The 23,925-nt window shown below is 41.0% G+C and overlaps 1 protein-coding gene across 1 annotated transcript; it reads left to right on the forward strand.

Annotated features, from left to right (window-relative positions):
- The first annotated feature begins 442 nt into the window (after positions 1-442).
- DUSP29 (dual specificity phosphatase 29) lies at positions 443-23,096 on the forward strand. Its single transcript, XM_079313213.1, has 4 exons — positions 443-655; positions 7,735-7,948; positions 17,568-17,788; positions 22,604-23,096. Exons 2-4 carry the CDS (start codon positions 7,764-7,766, stop codon positions 22,849-22,851), a joined length of 654 nt encoding a protein of 217 aa, XP_079169339.1. The 5' UTR covers positions 443-655; positions 7,735-7,763; the 3' UTR covers positions 22,852-23,096.
- Positions 23,097-23,925: the final 829 nt, after the last annotated feature.

Consider the following 23,925-nt stretch of genomic DNA (forward strand, 5'->3'; position numbering starts at 1 on the left):
AAGTAAAGAATTTTTCAAAGATTGAAGGGTGCATCTCTGCCTCTTTTTGGTGAGCTGTGCTCATGTCACCAGGTCTGACCAGGGCTGAGCACCATGTTGCACTCTCAGCAAAGAAAGGCATTTCATAAGTTAAATGGGTACTGAAAGTGTTGGCACTGGAGAAAACTAAAACAAGAAGCAGGCGAAGATGGTTTTCTTGTGGTGCACATGCAAGAGAAAAGGACCCTGTCAGGATGCCACCTCTCCCATTGGCCATTGTGCCAGTGCCAAATCAGTTGTGCACAGCACGACAGGAAACAGCAGTGCAATGCTCCTCACCCACACGCAGCAGTAAACATAGCATCAGCCTTGACAAGGGGACAACATCAAAGATGGTGTTTGTTTTATTATAGTCAACGTGCAGGCATCATGTTATCTTAGTCATACCAAGACTAGATAACTAAACTGCCAGGTTTAATGTTTCAGGTCACATCAGGGAATAGTTTTACCAGCAGATGTAAAGATCGTCATTTGGAGTGGGTAGCACTCAAGGTCAGAGTCAGCAAAACCTCCTCTAAAAATAGACTCTAGTTGCAAAGTTAGTAAGGTTTCTTTTGTCGTCTGCTGCACTTCACAGGACCCAGTTACCTACAAGTGCACCCACCTAAGCTTACAGGTAAGGCTAAGCAATATACATTTGCTGTTGTACTTCTGCTCCTTTTTCCTTCTTTTTCTAACCTGGTTTAGTAAAGCAGGGAGAGGACTGAGAACTGGAAAACTTGCCGAGGTAACTATTAATGTAATTAGCTTGCTGCAGAGAAAAAAAAATTATTATAGACTCACAAAGGTTTTGAAAGTGTAATATATAATTTTAGAAGACCAAATTTGTTGTGTTACAGAAATCATTTTATAAATTAGGAAATTAGGTGCCAAATCTGCAATTATCCTGGAGATAATTTCAGTGTAAAAGTTAGGGAATTAAAATGCAATTTTTAAAGACTTGTAACATCTGTCCCAGAATATTTTGCCTATTCTTCAATAATTGTTCCACCCTCCAGTCAAATCTAGCTTTTCCAATTGAATTAAAATTCTCTCAGATGATGCTGTGTTTTAAGTTTCTTTGGACAGTAATAATATTTAATAAAATCTCAGTTTAATCTGTTTTCAATTAACCAGTCCAGTCAACAATAAAGAATGAGGGCAAAAATAAGTTTTTAAAAAGTCATATGTGGCTAAGAAATTTGTTGAAATAACTGCTTCATTTTGAATATTCACAGCAGGAGGGTCTGGGAAATAATTGCACAGAGGCTACAATTATTCTGGTTTAAAGCTGTTTAAAGATGACTTCAGTAGATGAACTATTTTATAGCCCATGAATACTTTAAGTATAAAAATGCAGGGCTAAAATAAGGTAAATACTACTGAAGTAAATGAATTTTGGAATGAAGATTTGAAAATGAAGGCTTGGAGAGGAATAAGGAGCAGAGGATTATACATTTTGCTTAAGTATCCTGCAAATACAGTTTTGGAATTTGGTAAATTCTTTCAGGAGTCTTTTAGAGAGATATATTTTGAAAGACTTCTCCATCACAAGAAGTATTTGTTAAAAAATAACCTTTTGGCCTAGTGTTAGGGAAAAAAAATCCAATAAAACAAAAAAAGACACAGCCCCACCCAAGGAGCCTTTGCAGCAGCACAGCTCACTGCAGTGCCCTGGGGTGCAACAAGTGTGAGGTTACAGGGGAAGCACACAGCTCTTCGTGGCTGCTGCCAGCTTTCAGAGTTTGAGCAAAACAAAATGGGGGGGCATATCAGGCAGCACCATTTTCAATTTAGTTCATTAAATCATCTGACAGAGCAAGTTTTGTCTCTGCAGTTGACCAGCTCTCAGCTCAACTGATGTACTTTGAGTTGCAAAAAGCTTAGAAACCAAAGCACTGTTTACCCTCCTCCACAGTGCAAACACTGTGCTCCAGACACATGCACTGGCTTCTGCAAGAATTTTTCAGTTTATAAAACAGCCCTCTGCTTAGTCATACTCAAAAAGGGCAAGCACTTTTTCACCCTAAAGGGAGGTATGTGTCTGGCATGTGGGCTGGAAATGGAAGAAGAGAACATTTCTTAAAAATTCAAAGGCTTGCTGAGTAGATCCTCCCTCACTATTTCTGAAGACTCTCAGTCATTAGATCTGATTTTTGTCTGCCTTCAACACTGAGCAAGTGCTTACTTGAAGACCAGTTACTAAACTAGATTCAAATCTTCTGCACATTTTTTCAAAGCATAGAACTGGTATTCTCCATCCTTCCCTTCTCTTGAGTCCTTCCCTCTTGTACACAGTTGTTACAAACATTGCTTCTCCATGAAGTTCTTATCTAAGGCGATTATTAAACTAAAAGGAAGTAAATAAAAATAAAACCATTAGTTTTGCAGTCGTTTTAAGGCATGTTTTACTCCCTGGAAAATAGAAGTCCAACAACTTCAGTGGTGTTGAATTCTCTCAGATAAATAAAAACATTCAAGTAAGTCTGCCCTCTATCCAAGATCAGAAAACAAAATGGGAGTAATTTCTTAGTAACAAGCTCTTCATGCACAAAAATGATTTCTTAATCAAAATGCAGGGGTTTTTTTCTCTTTTGTGTTCTTTTGTATTTAGTGTTCATGGCAGTAGATTAACTACTTTAGTTCCCAGTTTTGAGGGTCAAACTAGCAATTAATTTCAAGGGGACAGTCTTTGTCTCTACTGTACTAAAATGGGTATAAGGTCCAGCAGATATGTCATTACCTTTGTAGACTCCTCAAGAAAGGCTCAACACTGATAGGTAGTTTTCCTTCCTTCCCTTGGCATCTTGGAAAAAAAAAACCTATGATGATATCACAGTTCCACTCCTTTTTCAGAGCTGACAACAGGTAGGAAAAAAAAAATCTGAAAGCATCAGAATAGGAGTATGACCAAAATCTGCCTCCACATTTACAAACAGATTATGTATTTAGGTGTTTGCTAAATGCTAAAAACTTTCACTTCCCAGGTAAACCAGGTAAATTTGTGGTTGCCTGGTATTTTCAGGGAGAAGTAGCTTTTAGACAACTCCAAGTACAAAACCAAGGCTTATACAGATGTGCACACCAAATTAAATTTAATAAAGCATCAAAAGCACCACTAGCAAAAGTGATCAATGTCATAGGAGCTGGGTGAACTTCCAAGAGTAGGATGCATGGTTGGCAAAGAATTTAAACTATTCTCCTGTATAAATATGGACTGAAGTGGGCATCAAGGCAAGGAAAACCTGTGCCCAGTGTGACAGAACAGCTAATACTTCTAAAGAAAACAGTAAGGAAAATTGTCTTCTCTCCATTTTTCACTTGTTTAGCCTCTCTCATTGCATTTTTATACCAATGCCACTGGGCTCTGACTTTATTGATGATCTGGAGCTTCAGGCACACAAATACAGCTACAACTTGGTAGCCAGAGTACATATGGTGGGGACAAGAGTGGTGGAGAAACCCCCTGAGCCAGGGAGGGATACAGAAAAGGAAAGGATATACAGGTCCTTGCACAGGACATAGGCAAATGCAGTCCTTGTCTGTGCATGCCTGATTTTTTTCTTTTAAAGTCTCTACAGCTGACTTGGATCTTAACTCCCAGGCATAAATCTTGCCAAATTGTTTGGCATCTTTATACACAGCGCTAGGTCTTGCACAGCACATTGAGCCAAAAATATTAAGAAACATAGTATTTTGTTATGCAGCTAATGACTTATAGCTTTCAGTCTCAAAGTACTCAGAAACTTCCACTACATGTGAAAAACTAGCATTAGAAATGTACATAGCACCACCGAGACTCTGATGTTCACCTCTAGAAAAAAAGCTCAGTTTTCCTCCCTTATCTGTGGGATTACCAAACTGTAGAGCTCATGACTAACACTTCCAAAAGCATTAACTCACCCCTACAAATTTTGTGGTGGGATTAGACATCCCTTCAAATGGGCCACTACACTCTGCGACTTCACAGGGCCTTACTGAAAATTTTTGGTTAATTTGAATAGTTCAAGGGACTCCAAACATGGTGCAGAAGGCAAATCTTTCACCATATTAGTGCTCTAGCCACTAGACTGTGTTCATGCTCTGAATTAAACAGCAGATAGACTGGTAGATTTTTTTTTTTTCTCTGCACTTTCTTTTTCCCCTCCCTGCTTTGTTAAAAATAAAATTTAAAAAAAAAAAGCTAAAGAGCTGTATAAGAAATTCCATCTGGCAGCTGTAGAGTAGATAGTGAACATAAAGAAGAGATTCCTTTGCTGCGCCTAATGCATGCTGCTTATCCAAATTAGCCACACAATTACTTCTATCGATGCAAAACTAGTTTAATGTTTTTTTTCTAGTGCACAGCACTTGAGAATGACTTAAAATGCAGTATAATTTGCCACAGTGTATGTCCTGAAGTGGCTCACTAATGAAAAGAGGATTAACTCTCCATTATTCTGAATTACCATTTTGTGAAATCACTAACAATATTTTCATTTATATACATATAACCCAAGGGGGACAAATATTCCAGTCATCCAAGCGATTAACAAATAAAATTTATTAGATAACATGCACTTTGGTCTTATTTATGAAGAGAAAGATTAGGGTATAAAAATGCAGATGACTGGATTTTTATCATCCTTGTTCTGATAATACCCTTAAGTCCATGACAGCAGAACTGGGGAGCAGCAGCAGCTCAGTGCTGTGTGCACAGAACCTGCAGAATGCTGGGCTTAGCAGGCAGAATCTGGCAGGCTTGACACACCCACAGAAGTGTGCCCCACACCCAGGTGTGACCAACCCCCACAGGTGGCACACAGAGGGAACAGGAAAGTCTCACCAGCTCACACAGCCTGGGCTTGGCACAGGCCAGCAGAACGAGTGGGAAGCTGTGCTTTGGGGTAGGGTGAGCTGCAGACTGCCTAGCCTCGTTGGGAATGAGCTCCTGGCTCCAGATACAGGGCTCTGCTCCTCACTATGCCCTCAGGCTGGGGAGAGCCCTCTGGGACAAGGGCAGCTCCACAGCCAGCTGACTTCTCATCCCTACCCCATGAAATAAAAAGGCTGTCCTGAAGCAGTATTTCCAGGAGCAGGCAGGGTGCAGAGTTCTTTATGCAAAGGACATAAGGACAGTCCCTACTCCAGAGGGCTTCCACATGACCCTGGGATTAGCTCAGTTGGTCAGATCAAGGTGCTGATAGTGCCAGTCTCGAAATCTCCATGTGGACCATTCATTTACCATGATCCTTGTGGGTCCCTTCCAACTCAGACTATTCTGTGGTCTAAGGTTGTGTGTCCCCAACACAGTGCACTGCTATGAAGTGACTGCCAAGCTGGCACAGTGCTGGTACATCATTCAGCCTGCACTAACTCATCTACAGCCCACATGAAGCACCACAAGGGGTGCTGGTTGGAGCCTGCTCCAACAAGCCTGTGCAGAGGTAACCCTGCAATCTGGCTGCCACCTGATTGTACTGGGTGAACACTCTGCAAGAGATAGTCTCCTCTCCACACAAGTCTGCCAGAGAAATTTGAGCTTTCCCTGCCTGGACTTGTGCTGAACATTCATCCCTTATACCCACAGCAAGACTGTTGAGAACAGAACTGTTAAGAACTCCATAAAAATACAATGTCCTTTTCACTTTTTATTCCAAAAGGGCTGGCCTAGGGAAAAGTCTTCCTGAAGCTCTGTTTGGTGTGCATAGAACAACTAATATGAGATGAGTTAGACATTGATTCCTGGGAAGACACAAGCCCTTCTGCCCCCAACCAAAAGCTTCATGGCAATTATTTCTAGAGTTAAAGTAGCAAAACAGCCCTTTAGCCCCCATTTCCCTCCTCCTAGTTAAAGTCTGTTACTTTGTACGTAGTCTAGAGTCAAATCTGAAATACATGTTTTATTAGAGGAATTTCAGCTGATGCTTTCCTGTGCTCTAATTCAATTTAAAAATCCCTGCAGCAGATAACATTGGCAAGGCATAAAAGAACATAGCATACTTGAAAGTTCAGGGAGCATATGGCTTCCTGGGACAGACAGAAACAAGGATTTCTCAGCAGTGGTCGAGCTTTCAGAGTGTTAACCAAGCTTCAAACTGCGCCGGTGTTCCAGTACCACAAACCAGCATTTGCAGATGTAATTGCCCTGTTCTGAGGTGTAACAAATCAATGCACTGTGGCCACCAACTGTGATTACTGATTACATTGCTTTCTCTTCTTCCCTTCCTCTCCTCCATCCCATGTTATGGAGTGAATAAAAGTAGTCCGTCCTTCAGCATCAAGGCAACAGGCTCTCAGTTAAGATAATTCTTTACTAGACAAACAGCAGTTCTTATCAATTTCTAGATAACAGCCTAATCACCCCCAAAGTCAGACTGTTGTAGATTTGTATCTCTGACAGACAAACATTATCTATCTACACTGCCGAGTCTGCATGTAGAATTAGCATAATTCTGGCATGGGAAGGAAAAAGGCTTTCCCAGGGCATGGCTACTGGGGCACAAAGATGGGACTTGGTATTACACATAGGCATGCAAGACAAGCCCAAGGTAAATTTGCTACAAGCTGGAATTCTCAGAGCCCTTTAAAAATCTCGAGAGGACTGCTTAGCTAAACATCATCATCATGTTTGTGGCTGAAAGATAGAATCCCTTGCCAGTGAAAGCAAGCCAATTTTTGAACAAAGGTGTACACTTGCCAAACAAAAACTGACTCAACAATCTTACACAGCTTTGGAGTAGGAAAACAGGAATCATTTGGCTTTTTCAAGCTTTGTGGAGAAACAGAACATGACAGGCACAAAAAAGCCCAAACTGAGTAAACAAATCCCATGGGTACACAGGATGTTAGTGAAAAATGGACATCTTGCTTTCAGGAGAGCTCTACAATAGCTAGCTGCATGAAGGTATTAACCAGATTTTTGGAATTAAAAGGACACAAACATTTAGCAGCCAACACCAAAAAAAAAAAAAAAAAAAAAAAAAAATTTGGAGCAACTACAGGCTTCACTGCCTGCAAGAAAGGTGGATTTTTGGCAGATTCTACTTGTACATTTCATAAGATCAAGCCCAACTCCTCATCTTGTTACAAGTCTCTTACAGAACCACAAGGTTCAATTTCTCCCTTCAAGGGAATAAGAGACATGAACAACTGCTACCCTGAGACACTAGAGAGTCCAGCAGGAGAAATAAAAGCAGAGCCCACAGGGAGATGCAGCAGACAGGGAATCTGCAGCTGGCAACATTGAAAAAAGAAGAGTAGAAGAGAATACAACAGTACATGCAACATTCACCTGAATAGACACATTAACTCTCCCCACATTGCTCTAGGATGAGCCTTTAGGAGGGTCTTAGCTAATGACAAAAAACCCCAACAACTTAAATTTGCACTCAGTTTCCTCAGGTGCTTTAGATCCTTAGGCTGCTAGACCTACCAAATTCTTGCCAGTGGGTTTTTCAGGAAACAAATTCCTGGCAGAAGCTGAACTTCAATAATCATGAACCCTTGAGTTTTGTTTCCTTTGCTGGTGAGCTCATCCAAGAACATATTCCTCACCTTACTCTGGGGAGGCAGAAATCCGGGTGCAGGTCTGTGTTTGCCACAGAACGTGTTTATCTGTCTCAAGCACTGCTCAATCACACCTGGTCAGTGCTGCTCCCAGGATCCCACAGCTGGAGCAGGAGTCACTTGCTTTGTGTATCCTTGGGTTAATATTCTGTTTTGGTTGCATTCCAGTTTCTTACACATCCTGAGAGTGCTACTCCATGGACAAGATGTCATCAGGAAGCTGGAATGCTGGGAAGAAAAATGCATATACAACAGTCAAAGTAGATCCTGATGAAGACTATTGTACCCCAGGGGCATTTGAACTGGAGAGACTCTTGTGGAAGGGGTGCCCTAAGTACACTCACGTCAATGAAGTCTGGCCCAACCTCTACATAGGAGATGAGTAAGTGAACACAGTACCCACTGCATGGCAGATAAGGGTACCTGGTACATCTCCTCTACACAGGGGATGACCAAGCTCTTCTAAACACAGCTCAGCAACAGAGCAGTGTTTGAGAACACTGAGAGATGTCAGAAAGGCACAGAGTAAGTGCAGCTGGGCTGTTGTTAAAGGCAGAGGGACAGAACTGGTCGTAGGCACCAGAGGTTGAAGCTCTATTTCTATGATCTGTTTGTAAATGGTTTGTTTCAAGGAGCAATTTGTCATTTATCTCTAAGTGAAAGTTGTTCCACAGTTACAGAGCATGGCCTGGATGCGTTTGACATACCTTAGGTTGGTTTAGGCCTAAAATGTAGTTCTTGAGAAGTGTCTGTAGAGACAGCTCACCCTGCAGTTGTGTTTTTGCATTTCCAAGCCTGTGCTTGTGTACATAGAACACTCTGCATTTCCAAATTGCTCAAGAGATTAAAGCAAACAGAACCCTGAGGAAGGAAAAGCTGCAGAGATGTGTCTCACTGATCAGACCAAGTGTGATCTGGAAAAAAACCAAGCCCACAAAACAGACTTAGTTCTGCTGAGCACAGGACTAAACTAAAAACAGGCTATTCCAAGAAGCAGAGAAGACTGCTGCAGCAGGAGACATGCCACCAGAAAATCCCCCAGCCCAAGCCCTGAACAGAGCAAGAGAGCTTTTCTTACCCCTTTGGCATTATTGGTCCAATTCCCATTTTCCTCTACACCCTGCACTAACGTGACATTTATTTTTACACCATCACTGGAAGTAGGAGCCCCAGTGGCTCCAAAGTTCTCAATAATTTTTTAAAAGGTCCTAAAATTCATCTGTTGCCAGCTTATAAAAGAGGAAAGATATACAGCTTTGAAAGTTACAAGACTTCTAATATCATCCACCAATTACTTCCATGGCGCCAGAGGCAACAGAAAGACACAAGAGTTCTGGTCATGAACCAAGCCAGGGCTCCCACTTTTGGAGACAGGGTGGAAGAGAGTGTGTATGTGTGTGGTGTGGGATAAAAAAATTAAGCCATTGGAACAGCCTGCCCAAATGATTCAGGAACAAACATCCTGCCCTGCCCCTCCTGTTAGATATTTCTAATTCAAGATTCACCATAAAGAGCAGCCTCTTCTGGCATTTATTTCCTACTTCCTTGTTTAAAATCACCAGCAGAATTATTCTGAATGAAGCTGTTAGAATAATTTTCTTCTAATGTCTGTGATGAAGCCATAGCTGTGCCTGCTGAGCAAAGGGATGTAACCACACAAGATGTCAGTCTCTCAGCAGCCCAGGGCAGCAGTCACTGACTCCTTCCTATAATCTTCCTGTAGCAGTGGCTTCTTACACCTTGTAATTTAGTAAAAGCTAAAAGGCATGACTCAGAATACACCACACACCTGGCACTTCATACAAACTAACCAGAGGAACAGAAACAAAAGCTTCTTGATAGGCACATAGAGCTACATCCCATCATGCTGGGCAGTGTGGTTCTGCTGGGGACTGGTCTTAAGTCAGGAGCTTCCGTTCCCTCACCAAGACAAGACAAAAGCATGAGAAAACCAATGGAGAGGAAAAACAGTGAGGAGCAGGTAGGGGGGAACAGAAATAAAACTTCACCAGAAAATGGGACTCCCCAAAAGAGAGCAGCTATTGTCAGCCAGGCAAGGGCAAACTTGACATGGCAGAAAATCTGAGAGGAGAACTGGTCTGCAGGTAAGATGTAGGCTTTCACTGCCTATTTCAAAGCAAATTTTAATTAGGGTAAAGTCCACAGACCTTTATATCCTTTCTAGAGCCAGCTCCATATCTTACCCTTGACCAAGAACTTACTCCCTCAGTGTGGCAGGGTTTTTGTATTGTTTTAAGATCTTGCTTTAGAACTGGTGGCCAAAGAGATGCCACAAGCCATGAACAGATGTTGGGTGCATTTGCATCTCAGCCATGCTAAATTAAGGTAGATCTTGAAAGAATTTGGTAGAATACATCAACAAAATCAAATGAACACACACATGCAGAGTTTATCTTCAGAGCCTCCACATCTGTGCTTCATTCCTGCCTCCTGCATTTACCAGACTAACAGGACTTGTCACTGCTTATGGAAATGCTAATTAATTACCCTGACTACGTAACCACATCTTCCTTCTAATGCAATACAGGCTATCAAGGAGCCCTGTGAGGCCACTCCATCCTTTTGTTAGGAGGCTTCACTGCAGATGTTGCCCAGAGGCAATGAAATCTCTATGAGCCTGTCAGACCCAGAATAATCAAAGCCTCAAAATATAACATGCTGTGTTCAGCTCCAATAGAAATTTTCCCCCAGCAAGTTCCAAGGGCTTTTAAAGACCAGATACTGGAATTTGTATGACACAGCCCAGTGATAGGAATAAATCACTCTTGGCTAAGATTTTGATTCAATTGCTACAAGGATTAGTGTTTGCATGTATCCTCCTTATATTTAGAAGTCTTCTAAAGGGATAGAAAGCAGCCTTGTCTTCCTCCTTTGTTTCACTGGCCATCTGGTTGCTTGCACAGGCAGTTTTACTGGCAAATCCCAAACCTGCTTGGTTCACTGGGATCACATGGAAAATCTCTGCCAGTTGCTCATCTTGTGGTTTCTTCTTGCAGCTCTTCAGTGATGGCCTTATTACTGGAGATGATGTTTAGGCTTCCACATTTCTGAAGTTCAAAGAATATTTCAGCTGAAGACAAAGGCCTCCCAATTTGTTTTCTTGAGCATCCACTAGATCTCATTAGGATTTAAGGCCTGATCACAATTTCAGATCTTGCCATTTTCTCAAACTATTCCCAGAAAAAAGAAGTCTTCTGAAATGTAATTCTTTACAAGTTAAGTATGGAAAATAATCTTCTGGGTATGCAGTTGAACTGAGCTTGTAATTCACAAAAGCTATGGTCTGTGCCTGGGCTGTGCTATGGCTCATGGTCTTCAGAACTAACACAGGTAAGGAAGATGAGTAACTCAAAGCCACAATTTGAAGTGCGTGATAATTAAGACAAATAACTAAACACTAAATATATGCGTAACTAAAATTCATTCTTTCCTTTTACCTTTCTGCAGAGAAGCAACACAGTATGGCTTTTTCCAGGTGACTAAGTGAAAAAACAATTTACACTAACCTAGAAGAAAACAGATGGGACTCACTCAGGCTAGAAAACAGATAGCTCCCACCGTTCAGCATTACGAACTCCTAGCATCTACACCAGTATTAATCATACAAAAATAGAAGCCAATGCAGATTTAGATTATAACAACACTCTTGAGGACATAGTTTTAACTTGGGAAAAATGAGAATTTGCCCATTGTAACAGCAGTTTAACAATCCAGAAAATCAGGTCTTTAACACTGGGCAGTAAACCTCAATGCTCCAATGGTTTCCAAGACAATTGACACTTATCCATAGAACTTCTCTGTCTATCAATGATTTCTAACATTTGATAAGTGACTGAAGTCAAGAGCAGGAATTGACTGACCACAGCACATGTACTTGTTGTCTTTGCTGTATAGAAAGCAGAGAGCTATTTCATCTGTCTAGGTTGTATCACTTACAAAAACTACATCCACCATTTCAGGCTAAAGAAAAATGAACTACAAATCTTTTCTATCCCATATCCTGACAATCCCGTTCAGTATTTTTCAGTGATACCTAAAAATTCTTTTAATTCACACTGAACAGGAGGTACCCAGAGAAATGGAGCAACACCTCAGAAGGAAAAAGGGATACAATGCTACACTATCTCTAGACTCCCTCAATGCTGGAGTTACCGAGGAAAATTGGGTCAGTATTATTGGAAATTCTTAACATCTCAGGAGGGAGAACTGCCAGATTTCCTTAAGAAAGTGTCAATATTGCCTATATTCAGCAAGCTTCTTTCTGACACTGACCATCTGGTATATTATCATCCTGCAACGAGCTTTCCTTTAGCACTTAAGTAAATGGAAAAGTTTGAGAGAGATGATTCCTCTCCTAGTAACATGTTGCCTCAGATTTCCTGGTGTTATGTCAATCTGGGTCATGTCAATCTGTGGCTTTAACAGTCTATCCTGAAACATGTTTGCATTGCACAACCTTTACATGAAGTTTAAGAGACTTGGCTTACCTAAAGTTGATAAGCACACCAGTCATGGTTGAGCGGTACCAGCTCTGTGGTGCTGACTTACCTGGGGAGGGAGCTGCTCTGCCCACACACTGCTGAGGTATTTTGGAGGAATACAACCCTTCCTTTAAGTGTACATATGTTTTGCTCATGAGCTGCCATATCTTCCCTTCGTTAGCTGCTTTTGATGTATTTAATACTGTGTCTGAAGGTGCAGGCTGAAATGCCTGCAAGTTCTTTTTTCCCCTCTCTTCCAATTCCATTGATTTGGGCAACTTTCTACCAAAAGCAGCTGGGACTAAAGCTTGTTATGACAGGATTTTTGAAGAGAGGGGATTTGGTACACTGGAGACAGTAATGTCAAAGAAAGTATTCTTTTTAATGTTAAAACTACTTATATTGTTTCTTCTAGAGGAATGCAGAGCTTGCTGCTGCACTTGCTATTAATCCTATGAAACTTAGCCTTAAAACTGGCAGCAAGTATGGTTAAAGTCTCAGACAAGCCCTCTGTTTGCCCTTGTACAACCCAAGAGGTAAATAGTCTTTTGGGAACCATCTGAAAATGGATGACACTTTTGTCTGGGTCAGCTTCCCCTTTTGGTGAGTCTGTTAGTATCAATATATCCATATGTGAAAGTGATTTTATATCCAATTTTCACCACTGAGGTGGGATTCCCACATCAAAGTATTCCCCATTGCCTCAGAACTTTAAAAACATGTTTATGAATCCATCTGCCCTACAGTAAATGCAGGGTCAGATTCAGCAAAGCACTGAGCTTTTGCTTAATATAGAGAAAAGGACTTCTGGGTATACTTAACTTATGCTAAAAGTTTATGTGCTCTGAACTGAAGAGCTGATGAGCTTTACATGGGACTAATTGGCCCAGGTCATCTCCTACTAAACTGAATTACATTGAAATTTTCAGTTATCTCCCAGTACCACACTTCACCTTCCTTGCATAGAACACATTCAAGGCAGACACTGGAGACCACAGCTGCACCATGTAAAAGGAAATCAAGTGCTAATAGCACAGATGGTGGAGATATACAAAATGAAAACAATTGCAAGAGTAGCCAAGTGCTTACAGCTTCACCTACATTGGCATTTGTAGCAAATTCCTCTTTACAATGGCTACTTAAAATTCAACCATAATCACAAAAATGGAATTATTAATCGCAATTTAATAGGAAACAGCAGCACCCAAAGAGGGGAAAAGAAGAATCTTGTTAGCTTGACTATTACACTCTGGTAGTGAGCCAACTGCAAGGGAAAAAAAATGGTGCCTTTTCTAGTCAAAAGTGAATTAGAAATAGAGTCATAAATCCTCCAATAAGGTAATGATTCACATACCCCTGAACAATCCTATGCTATTAGTAACCTCAGCCAATTCATGACTGATTTATTTCTCTCTTTTCTCTACAATTCTGATACCTCAGGCATGGCAAAAACTGCAAGGAAGGCCAAAAGCATTCCCCTCTCCTTGGGGTGTAATCAGAAGTATCATGCATGATGAAACACAGCCAATCCCACAGGCTCTGGTTACAGTGTACAGAGGGATGCTTTCACAGCAGCATGGGCACTGCAGACTCAGCTGAGGGTGGAAAGCAAACCAGTCCTTCTCCCAAAGCCAGAGCTCACTGCTGGCTACGGGCAGTCCAAGCACGCAGGTTGGGTGCACAGTAACATTTCAATCTGCAGGCACACAGGTCCCCCATGTCAGGCCTTACCAGGCTGTTTCTTGCTCTGTTAACTGGCAAGCAAGCTGCTGCAAGCCCAGTGTGACCCCAAGTTTAACTGCCTACACTATGGCAGTGTCAGTCTCAGCACAGGCCATCTCTGCCTGGTAGTGTTGATGATCAAAGTACAAAGTACTGGCTGACAGGAGGTAAAAAGATAAATCTGAGCCAGTATGACAAGTGGTGGTCCAGCTGGGCTCTTGACCTAGATTTTGAGGAAAGACTTTACGAGGAAAAAAAAAAAAAAAAAAAGGAAAAATTTGCAGAGAACAGTAGCAAAATCTCTTACGAAAATAGAATTATCAAGTGTGAGACTGGGGGGACAGAGAAGAAGATGAAAGAGCTGAAGTACTTTCTAATCTCCATATTAGGTTTGAAACCAAGCACTCTCGCTCTTGAAAAAGACTAAGTGTCACTTCAGCTTTCTTCAAAAGATGCAGATTCTAAAGCCCAAGGCAAGCACCTCTTTCAGTCCAGTGAACCCTATTTTCTATTACACAACAACTGTTTCTTCATAGCTCCACAAAACATTATCTATTAGAAACCTTAGGAAAAGCTTTCCATACATGAAAGTGTCCAGGATATCTGCTGTAATAAAAGTGCCTCTTTACAGACTGTGTGCACTAGCTTGGCCTGCAGATGCAGAAGTCACGTAGCCACAGGACCTGTACTGACCCTGCTCCACTTAGGGCAAGTATTTTAGGTCTTGCTTCTACTAACAGGTTCTAAAACACCCACACACAGTTTGAGTGATAGCTGTTCCAGGGAAAATGTGGAGAACTTAACAGATTTGAGTGCTCAGTACTGAGCATTCATTTTCTGGCAGTTTTTCAGATTAGCAATATCAGTAGAAAAAAAGAAAACATGCATCTGTATTATAAAGAAAACAATTCCATTGGGAAAAGTTCAATTCAGTCCAAAGGGTACTGCCAGATCAGTTTGCATATCAACACAATTAAGAAAGCATGTAATAATGTTAGCCTACCCCAAGCATTGAAGAAAACAGAGCATAAATTCATTGATACACTTGTAATTTGCTGGTTTGAAAAAAAAAAAAAAAAAAGTTATTTCACAGAAGATGATGTAGTTATATACAAGCATTTATAATGAATATTTGCAACACCATTCAAGGTTGATACATTGCTGCTTCTGAGTCCATTTCCAGCCCAAGTCAGTAAACAAATGGAGCAGAGTAACAATGTGCATATTCCTAACCTCCCACAGGTCAAGGGCAAAACAACAGCTAATGCATTTGCCATGCAAAATGATCAAATTGATGAAATAAAAAGGAGGATTAATTCCATCCTGGGCCTCAAATTCACAGAATGCAGCTACAGGCAAGACTGGGAAATGGAAGGGGAAGGTCACAGGAACTTGGCCAGGCTGAGCTGTGTATGCAAGTCACTGAAGGACTCTATCCCTTCTTTCTGAATACCTATGGGAAAACTGAGGCCACCCAACACTGCAAAGTCTGGTTCTAGAAAACAGAACAAGACTGTGACTGTCAGAAAAATGTATTCCTTGCATCCACTGTGTCAAAAGGCAATCTCCAATCAAGGAAACAGAAAAATTTGATTTCGTATAAAAACAAGTGTCAAATGTTAATGACTGAAACCTATTGCTTGACCTTGCTCAGAACAACTTCATAATTTAATTCTAATGCTATTTATTATCCTGGGAAGTGCTTGCAGAAGCCAAAGTGTGACAGTATCTAAAGTCCATAAAAATCTTTGGTTTCCTGCTGATCCTTACTGCTCTGCAATCCTCCCTCCTACTCAGCATGTAGGTCTCCACTGGCAAGGGTTCTCCTTGTGCATGGCTCTCTGACCTGAGGCCCTGAGTCTTATGTGGTCTGTAGGATACATGCTTTGGGTCTGAATGAAAACCCACATTTTCTCTATTCCAGTGGGGAGGTAAAACCAAGCTTAGTTTGAAAGCAGGAATATAGCTCACCTCAAGGACATCAAAATGAAGAGAATAGTTATTCACTGTACCCTTACACTTCAGCCAGGACATTTAACCTGGTTTATTTTAAAGTACTCTCCATCCTTTCAGTATAGAACTGAAGTGTCTTTGCTGGCAACGTGCACATACAGAGCATTCACACCTGAATAGAATCCTAAGGCACAGGCTTCCAAAAAGGAGGGAGAAGTCATCTTCCTCAGTCAATCACTGCTATAGGAATACAAAGAGAAGGAGTAAGCATTATTTCACATGAGGTGAAGATGCAACTTACAGCATTAGAAGCAGGGTGCTGCTGCTTCTCTGTCCTCCAGAGTCTACTGAACTTGTTAGGTAGGCATCACCACACTAAGAGAAGCTTCTATTAACTTTTTACATGATTGTATAGGGGATGTGTGATATTATTTCATGGCAAGACATTATCAACCCTGACCAGAAAGGAATTTCTGCAGGGCATATCTACTCAGAACAGCCAATGATCATGGGTTTAATTTAAGTAAGAGCAAGCATAGGTAAAAACCTTCAGTATCCATATCCCAGTTAAATGCTCTAATCATTAGTTTGTTGACTGCTCAGAGGGGGTTTTGACTTAGAGGTTAGAAAGGCAGTCAACTTCAAGCTATTGTGGGCTGTCACTGGAATTATGAAACACAATGTCAGTAGAATTATGAAACACAGCAGGTAGCCCACCACAGTGTCCTGTGTGACAGCAGCTACATTTACACATGGAAGTGTTCAGGAAACATTCATGGAGAGAGGCACTTTTGTTTGAAAAAGCTTTTTTACATCATGCAGCAGTTATATGAAAATATATTAACAGAATAAAGGCTATGCAATTTTTTCTTTTTGTAAAAAGCTTTGTAGTTTTCCTAGGCACTAATCAAACTTGTCAGCTTTTTCAGAACAGAACTTTCCCATACTAAAACTTTTCTGTAATGGAAGAAAAAAAGTTTTTATATGCCTGGCCACAAACTCTATGTTTTTAAGGAATTTAATCCTAAAGCAACACCTGCAGTGGGTATTGAACATACAAATCTACGTTTTCCTCTCCTCAGTGACTTCCCTTGTCCAAGGAAAGAGAGGACAAGAACAAATGTGACCATTTAGCTAAATACATCACTTCCAGCTTCCTCTGAAGGCTAATATCCAATTTCCTTATCTGGTTCTTTTTGTTTTACAGCTCTGATTCAACCAAACAAGACAGCAAAATGGAGTAGTGATAGGAAGTTATATTCACACAAGGGTGGGATTTAAAAACCTTATTTATTTTTTATAGAATTGGAGAAAAACTCAGTAACTTCTTTTAGGGAAGAAGAACTGCTTTTTGAATCCCAGATGATTTTACTACTCACATATTACAGACTCTTTTATTACATCTGAAATATCATTTGATGGGACAGAAGGGGGAAAATAGCATTCATGGGTCCTATTTCAAGTTCTGCCACTGATTTCTTTTTCTGACTTTAGTTAATTCCTTCTATTTCTTTCTGTATCTCAAGTTTCTTCCTGTACAAGATGGATTGAAGCCAGTATTGCCAATATGCAAAGATAACAGGAAAATAAATTCATATTAAATGTGCTCTGAGGATCTGGGGTAGATAATTAGGAACTCCAAAAAGAATGACAACTTCAAACAGAATGACAATATCTTAAAATCCTTAAAATGGTAAATGGCGCATCGTTAAAGCATTATCAGTTTCACTAACATTTAGAACATAGCAAATTAGAGGTTTTCTTAAATCTTTTTCCAGTCTTGAAGAAGCATCTTGACTTACATGACAGCTCTTGTTTTACCAGGAAAACTGCCCTGGATCGCTACAGCCTGGAGAAGGAGGGATTCACCCACATCCTCAACGCGGCCCACGGGCAGCGCAACGTGGACACGGGAGCAGAATATTACAGCAGCATGAGCGTGGAGTACCACGGGGTGGAAGCAGATGATCTCCCCACTTTTGACCTCAGCCAGTTCTTTTATTCGGCTTCCAAATTCATTGATAATGCACTTCAGGATGAAAGAAGTAAGGAGGGTGCTGAAAATGGTTTAAAATCAGTGTAGTATTTACCACATCTAATTAAAAGCATAATTCCATGGCATTTAACAATATGGGAATGAAACAAAGCCAATATAGTTCAACAGAGACAATAAAACTAGTAGTAGGTAACCAGTGTAAGAGAAGGCAATGACGTAATTAGCACTTTTGTCAAAGTTCTCATCACAGCTTGTATTAAGGGGTCCCATCTGACAGATTTTTTTTGTTGCTGTTTTGACTCCTTCAAAAGCACATCAGAGACAACTGGACATCACGTAAGTGCCATGAATATGCTGTCTTTTCCTCCTTTTTCTAGTTAGTCCTTATCAAGACAGATTTCGTGAAATAAGTTGTATAGTGGTGGGAGTAGAGCATGAGTGGTCTCAGACATTCCATGCTGTCATTCCACAGCTTCATGCTCGGCACCATTAGATTCTCTCTATAAATACAGAAACCACCCCTCCTACCTGACCATCAGACCTTCCCCAACCTATAGCATTTATCTCTGCCATCTTCCACACAGCAGGGAACTGATACAGCTTTGACAGCAGTAATCTAGAAACATTTCATCAAAGTGTTTGTAATTTCTCAGCTTGATCACTACAATTCATTATTTGGTGATCTCCAGCAGTGTTCTACCAGAAAGCTTTACACTGATGTGAAATGCTACAGTCTATGCCTCACACTGACTTTCAATATTATTACTACTCCTTCTCCCCACATACTTTAAAAAAAAAAAAAACCTCAGCAGGATATTTTACCAGAAACCAGTTGAGAAACTTAGAACTTTCCTGCTGACCTACAGAGACCTTACTATCAGAGGGTTAGATATCAAGTTTCTAGCCTTGTGTCAGCTTGTGTTCTGGCTGTCTAGCTCAGCTGCAGGCAGTTACTACCTGACTTGCTTCCAATAGCCAGCCAGGTCTTTACAATTTTACCCTTTCAGCAAGTTCAGTCCACAAAACAGTCCCTTCCCTTGCTCAGGAGAAAACCTTGAAAGCAGATCAGTTTTAAAAATCAAAGTCCTAATAGCAGGAGAAACTGCTTCAGGAGCTTACGTGCTTATGAAGAGAGATACTCAGCATTTCAAAAAAGTGTGTCTGAAGCACTGCCTTTGGAAAGGAGAGGATAACTAACACACACCTGTGTCTAGCCATGGCTGCAGGCCAGAGGTCAGTGTCAGACTGGAGTAGCTGGAATAAGAAATGCAGACTTCCTCATTCCCACCACCCTCCTGTTCCTGTAAGACTTTAGTCTGCTGTACTGAGGTAAAGAAACAAGCACAGGGGAAGCAGCAAGGGCAAGAAGAAAGTCTTGCTTCTCAATAAATATTGCAGGAGGAAAGGATGACATGGGGGGGGGGGGGATATTGCCCTTTTTATTTCAAAACCACATTGAAGTCCAGGAAGTCCTGAGACAGCAGCAAGCTACAGCCCAGCACTGGAACATAAAATCAAATTAAAGAGTGAGTGGGTGAACAAACAAACAAACCAAAAAAATCTGCACTTAAGTAAGTACTACAAATTGCAGTGATTTCTGCAGCTGTAGTAATTTCAGTCACATTCTCATGCTTTTAAACAAGTTAGCTAGGACCTTTTCTGATGAAGTCAAATAAAAGAACTACTGTAATACTCATGAAGAAAAAAAGCAAGCTCTCAACTTTCTTGTGAGGGAAAACTAAAATGTATGTATACCTCTTATCCTAGCCACAGATATGCATAAAGGCACTATGCATGGCCCAGCAAGACAATGAGGTTTAAAGCATGACAATAACTTTCCAATACATTTACAGAATAGAATGACTCCAGAAGCTAGACTAAAGTGTGGACTGATGCCTCCTATGGAAGAAAAGATTAGAGGTATCTTGTGCTGTCCTCCAACAATGTAAATGTATTATTTGTGAATGAATATTTAGTGCAGAGAGGTGTTCTGCATCTCAAGTGCCAAATGAACAGGCTATTTTGTGTGCACCTTCCTGACTGACAAAGAACATCCAGGTTCCTAAACAGGATTTTGTATGAAGTAGCCAAGCACATATCTCCAGTGGTAATGACATGAACTTCAGTGTGTGGTGCTAAATACTTTTCATCAGTAACCTCTTTGCATTGCTTTGCTGCTTTTTATTAGATCTGAGCAAATGCAGAGGGAAAGGGGAAGAAAGGAAAAAGGTTCAGTTTGTGTGACCAGAATGTTATGTGTTAATGAATTTACTCTGGCTGTATCTGGGGTATGAACCTTCAGTCAAATGATCAAATTAATTGAATAGATGTCTTCAGATAATGATTTTTGCTGGGAAGATGCTCAATAGTCAATACTGTTGAAACAAGCTGTCATTCTAATGAAGAAAGCCTTCTCTGAAAAAGACCAGAAAGCTTGGCAATTTGGATGCTGTCAAAACAGTCCTAATTCTAACTTAACATTCAAAATCTTCATGATGGTGAAGAAACTCCCTGATCAGAACAGTATCTGCAGGGCTTAGCATGGGCTGATGGACAGAAGAACACTTATAAGAGTAAGATTTACAGGCAAACTCTTAAGGGTCACAATTATGCATGCTCTCATTCAGCTGTGCATAAAGCTTTTCCAAAACATGCAATTCAGAGCATAGAACCACTTAAAATTTTTATCAGTGAGACCTGTGAAACATGAAAGGAAGGCTTTTTAAAAAAGTTTTTAGATTTCCTACTAAGCTACAGATTTAATACTCATTCCTTTGGAATTTTAGTTCCTCAGAATGTAGAATAGAGGGGAATGGCATTTTCACTTCATGCTAAAATGTCAGGGGAAAATACACTGAAGACAGAGATTTTAAAAGAAAACAAAGTGTGAAGAAATATATGAGACAGAAAAAAAGACCTGAGACTTTTAACCAAAGACACCTCAACATTCATGGCTCCAACTGACTCTGGAAAAGGAATGCTACATTTTGAAGAAACACAAACCCAAGTCAAGCAAATGAAGTATTTCAGAGTCCTGTCACCACTCAGCAGATCTCTGTCTCTGTGCACTAAAACTGCATATTCTGGCACACCTTGAAGATACAAGTGGTCAGCATCCAAGACTGGAGAGCAGACTCCCTTTTGGGGAATGAGTGGTCCTTATATTAGGATGGAAGAGACTACAAAATAGTACAGAAGGGACATGGCTCTGCAGAAAAGTGTCTGTTCTGCTGTAATAGGCAGTTGGCTCTTGACTATCCACACACACCAAAGGACAGACTTTCTCTTCTGCAAACCAGTAGACATTTCAGAAGATTGTACAGCCATTTTTTGCTTTTGTTAAAACAAGATGAAACTGTACTTTCTCCTACATCTCCTGCATTTGCCACCCACACAAGGCAAAGCATTCCTTGTCCCATCATGTTTTTATCACCTCAACAGCAACAGATTTACAAGGTGGGAAACTCTAAAGAGAAGCACTGAAAGGCTAAACAAATGAGTGTTTTCATCCACTTCAAATATTTGCAGTAATAATAGATTGGATTATCATTTTCTAGGAGAGGAAGAAGCACTTTTAGTTATCAGAAGGATTGGAATTTTGCCAAGATGCCTCAAAGACTATCTGCTGGGATTAGGATGCAGACTGTAACCATTAATCCTTTAGTGCTGGCAGTTCTTGATGCATCCATCACACAGCAATGCTACTTGTGCCAAGGCATCCTCTTGTGCCTGGAAGCAAAGGAGTTAATCAGCAGGAGTCATGGCTTTGCACCCAGCACTTCTCACTAGGCATTGCTGACAGAGATAAACTATTATTGGCCCTGATAGCACACTTTTTATTTTTTTCTCCTGTGGCAATTCTGCTTAGCAGGGTGTTAGAGAGTGTGCTCCAAATCTACTTCCTTCAGCAGTTCAACCTTTTGCGAGACCCCCTCAAGGGCTTTGAATCATTTTTGGAACTCTTTTGAAGTGTTTCAAAACCTGCCAATCAGACCTGAACCCACTTACTGTTCTCTTCTTCCACCTCCCCCAGATACTGCAAACAGGGAAGGCTCCACTTTGACTTACAACCTTGTTAGTACCCAAAGCCAAGGACCTTCTGCCTCTGGAAGCTCCAAGTTAAGCCAGGCAGTGTCACAGAGCTAAACTGTGGCATGTTGATTCCGAGATGAAAACTCCTGGCAAAGACTCTGCACTCACAGGATACGAGACAGGCTCCTACTGTAAGGAGATGATCACATTAGAACACTCATTATGGTGGTGGGGAAACATTACTTGCATTCAACACAACAGGGTGCTAGCCAGAAATTTCTGCAGAAGATTTTCCATAGTATAAGAGGTGGTTTCTTTCCATGCCCTGGTTATATACCTATGGCCTTTCTTATCCTCTGCCCTCAAAAATGGGCAGAGAGTGATGCAGTCTAGATCTCAAAGGATATTATTGTCAGAACAAAAAATCAAAATAAAATTTGGTTACTTTTTGTGTCTAGTTAGACCTGGGAAAGGCATTCCATTTATTCTCATGGAAGGACAGTCAGAGCACACCAAACCCTCCCACACACTCGTGCTTTGGTCATTATTCCCAAACACAGAATTACATACACTGTTTGTGAGGCATGTAAGACAAGGCAGCAGCAGGGCTTGCTATGATACTTAATGCAGCTCCCAGGCCTTCTCTGCAAGCATTGTTCACAAATACCAAGAAATTTGGTGTAGGATTAAATGGATCATCCCTACTGTAGATGGTGTTCAGGTGTATGATTTACAGCCTCGGTTTTCCCATATGTGAAAGGGCATTAGAGAACCTTCCTGTCGAAGGGCCAGGATCAGGCAGTGTCCCTCTGACGTGTGCCTCTTTCCGCAGGCAAGGTGCTGGTTCACTGCGCCATGGGCCGCAGCCGCTCGGCCACGCTGGTCCTGGCGTTCCTGATGATTCACAGGAACATGACGGTGGTGGGAGCCATTGAGCACGTGTGCCGGCACCGCTGCATCATGCCAAACCGCGGCTTCCTCAAGCAGCTCCGAGAGCTGGACATAGCACTGGCACTGCAGAGGAGGAACAGCAACAGCAGCACAGCACCTGCTGAGCAGCAGAACAGCACCACCATCTAGCATGGCCCGGCACGGCTGCGCTGCTGGAAAAGAAACTCGGCAAAAGGAGGGAGGAGAAGGTGCAGTTAATTACACAGGAACAAGGATCGTGTTATTTGCTAGGAAAAAAAACCAAAGTAGTTTCATATATAATGTCAAGATGAGAAAGAAGGCAAACCAAATTTAAAACTCATCATCTTAGAAAGTTCCAGCCTTAGGAGAATTCTTTGTTACACCAACAAATAAGTTTTGCTCTCTGCAAAAAACCCACAAACGTTTACAACACAGAAGCAGAACTTAAAACTATCTCCTAGCTGAGTACCTCCAAAATCCTGATCCTAACTCAAGCCCACAGCCTTTAAAGGAGTGCAAATAGGCATTCCTGAAGAAATCTTGCAGGAAAAACACTGAATTGTTTAGTCCAGTGTCCTGAAGGGTTTTACAGGAGTTTGCCTTTTTGTGCTGTTTCCTGGCAATTCTATTTATTTTTTTCAGTGATAATCCAGGGCAGCACAGCAGTTAGAGCCTCTACATGAGGATCAACTGCACCATGAGAACTAGAAACAAAGCAACACCCTCGAGGAGGTCAGATACATGAGCAGCTACAATGGACAACAATTCAAGGAGATACATAGACATGACATTTTAGGACTTTCAGTTTTAATTGCTTAACTTGTTCTAGATCCTTCAACTGCCTGAATCATGTTCTTTACATTGCTATGATGATTGTTATGATGAAGTTCAATTCTGAACTTTTAGAGCTCTAACAGCCCCCTAACTAATAGTGGATTATAACCAGTTTTAATGAGACTTTAGAAAAGGCAAGAAGCACCAATCAAGTCTTTAAAATAAAAAACCTCTCAGTGACCTAACAGCAGAAGAAAGCTGCTGCAGTGCTTCCAGACACTGCTCATATTTATCACTACCAAGTGCTTTTTATCTCAGCTTTAGCCATCTTAATAGGTTGTTGTGCTCCCACATAGTTACATTTGTCAATAACTGCATCTGCTGACAGAAGTGCTGCTAATACACTAATGGGGACACCAGACAAATTTTCTGCCTTAACTTATTCCATTTACCCTGTTTAATATAAAT

Source organism: Erithacus rubecula, assembly GCF_903797595.1.
Source record: "Erithacus rubecula genome assembly, chromosome: 9".
Classification (NCBI taxonomy): domain Eukaryota; kingdom Metazoa; phylum Chordata; class Aves; order Passeriformes; family Muscicapidae; genus Erithacus; species Erithacus rubecula.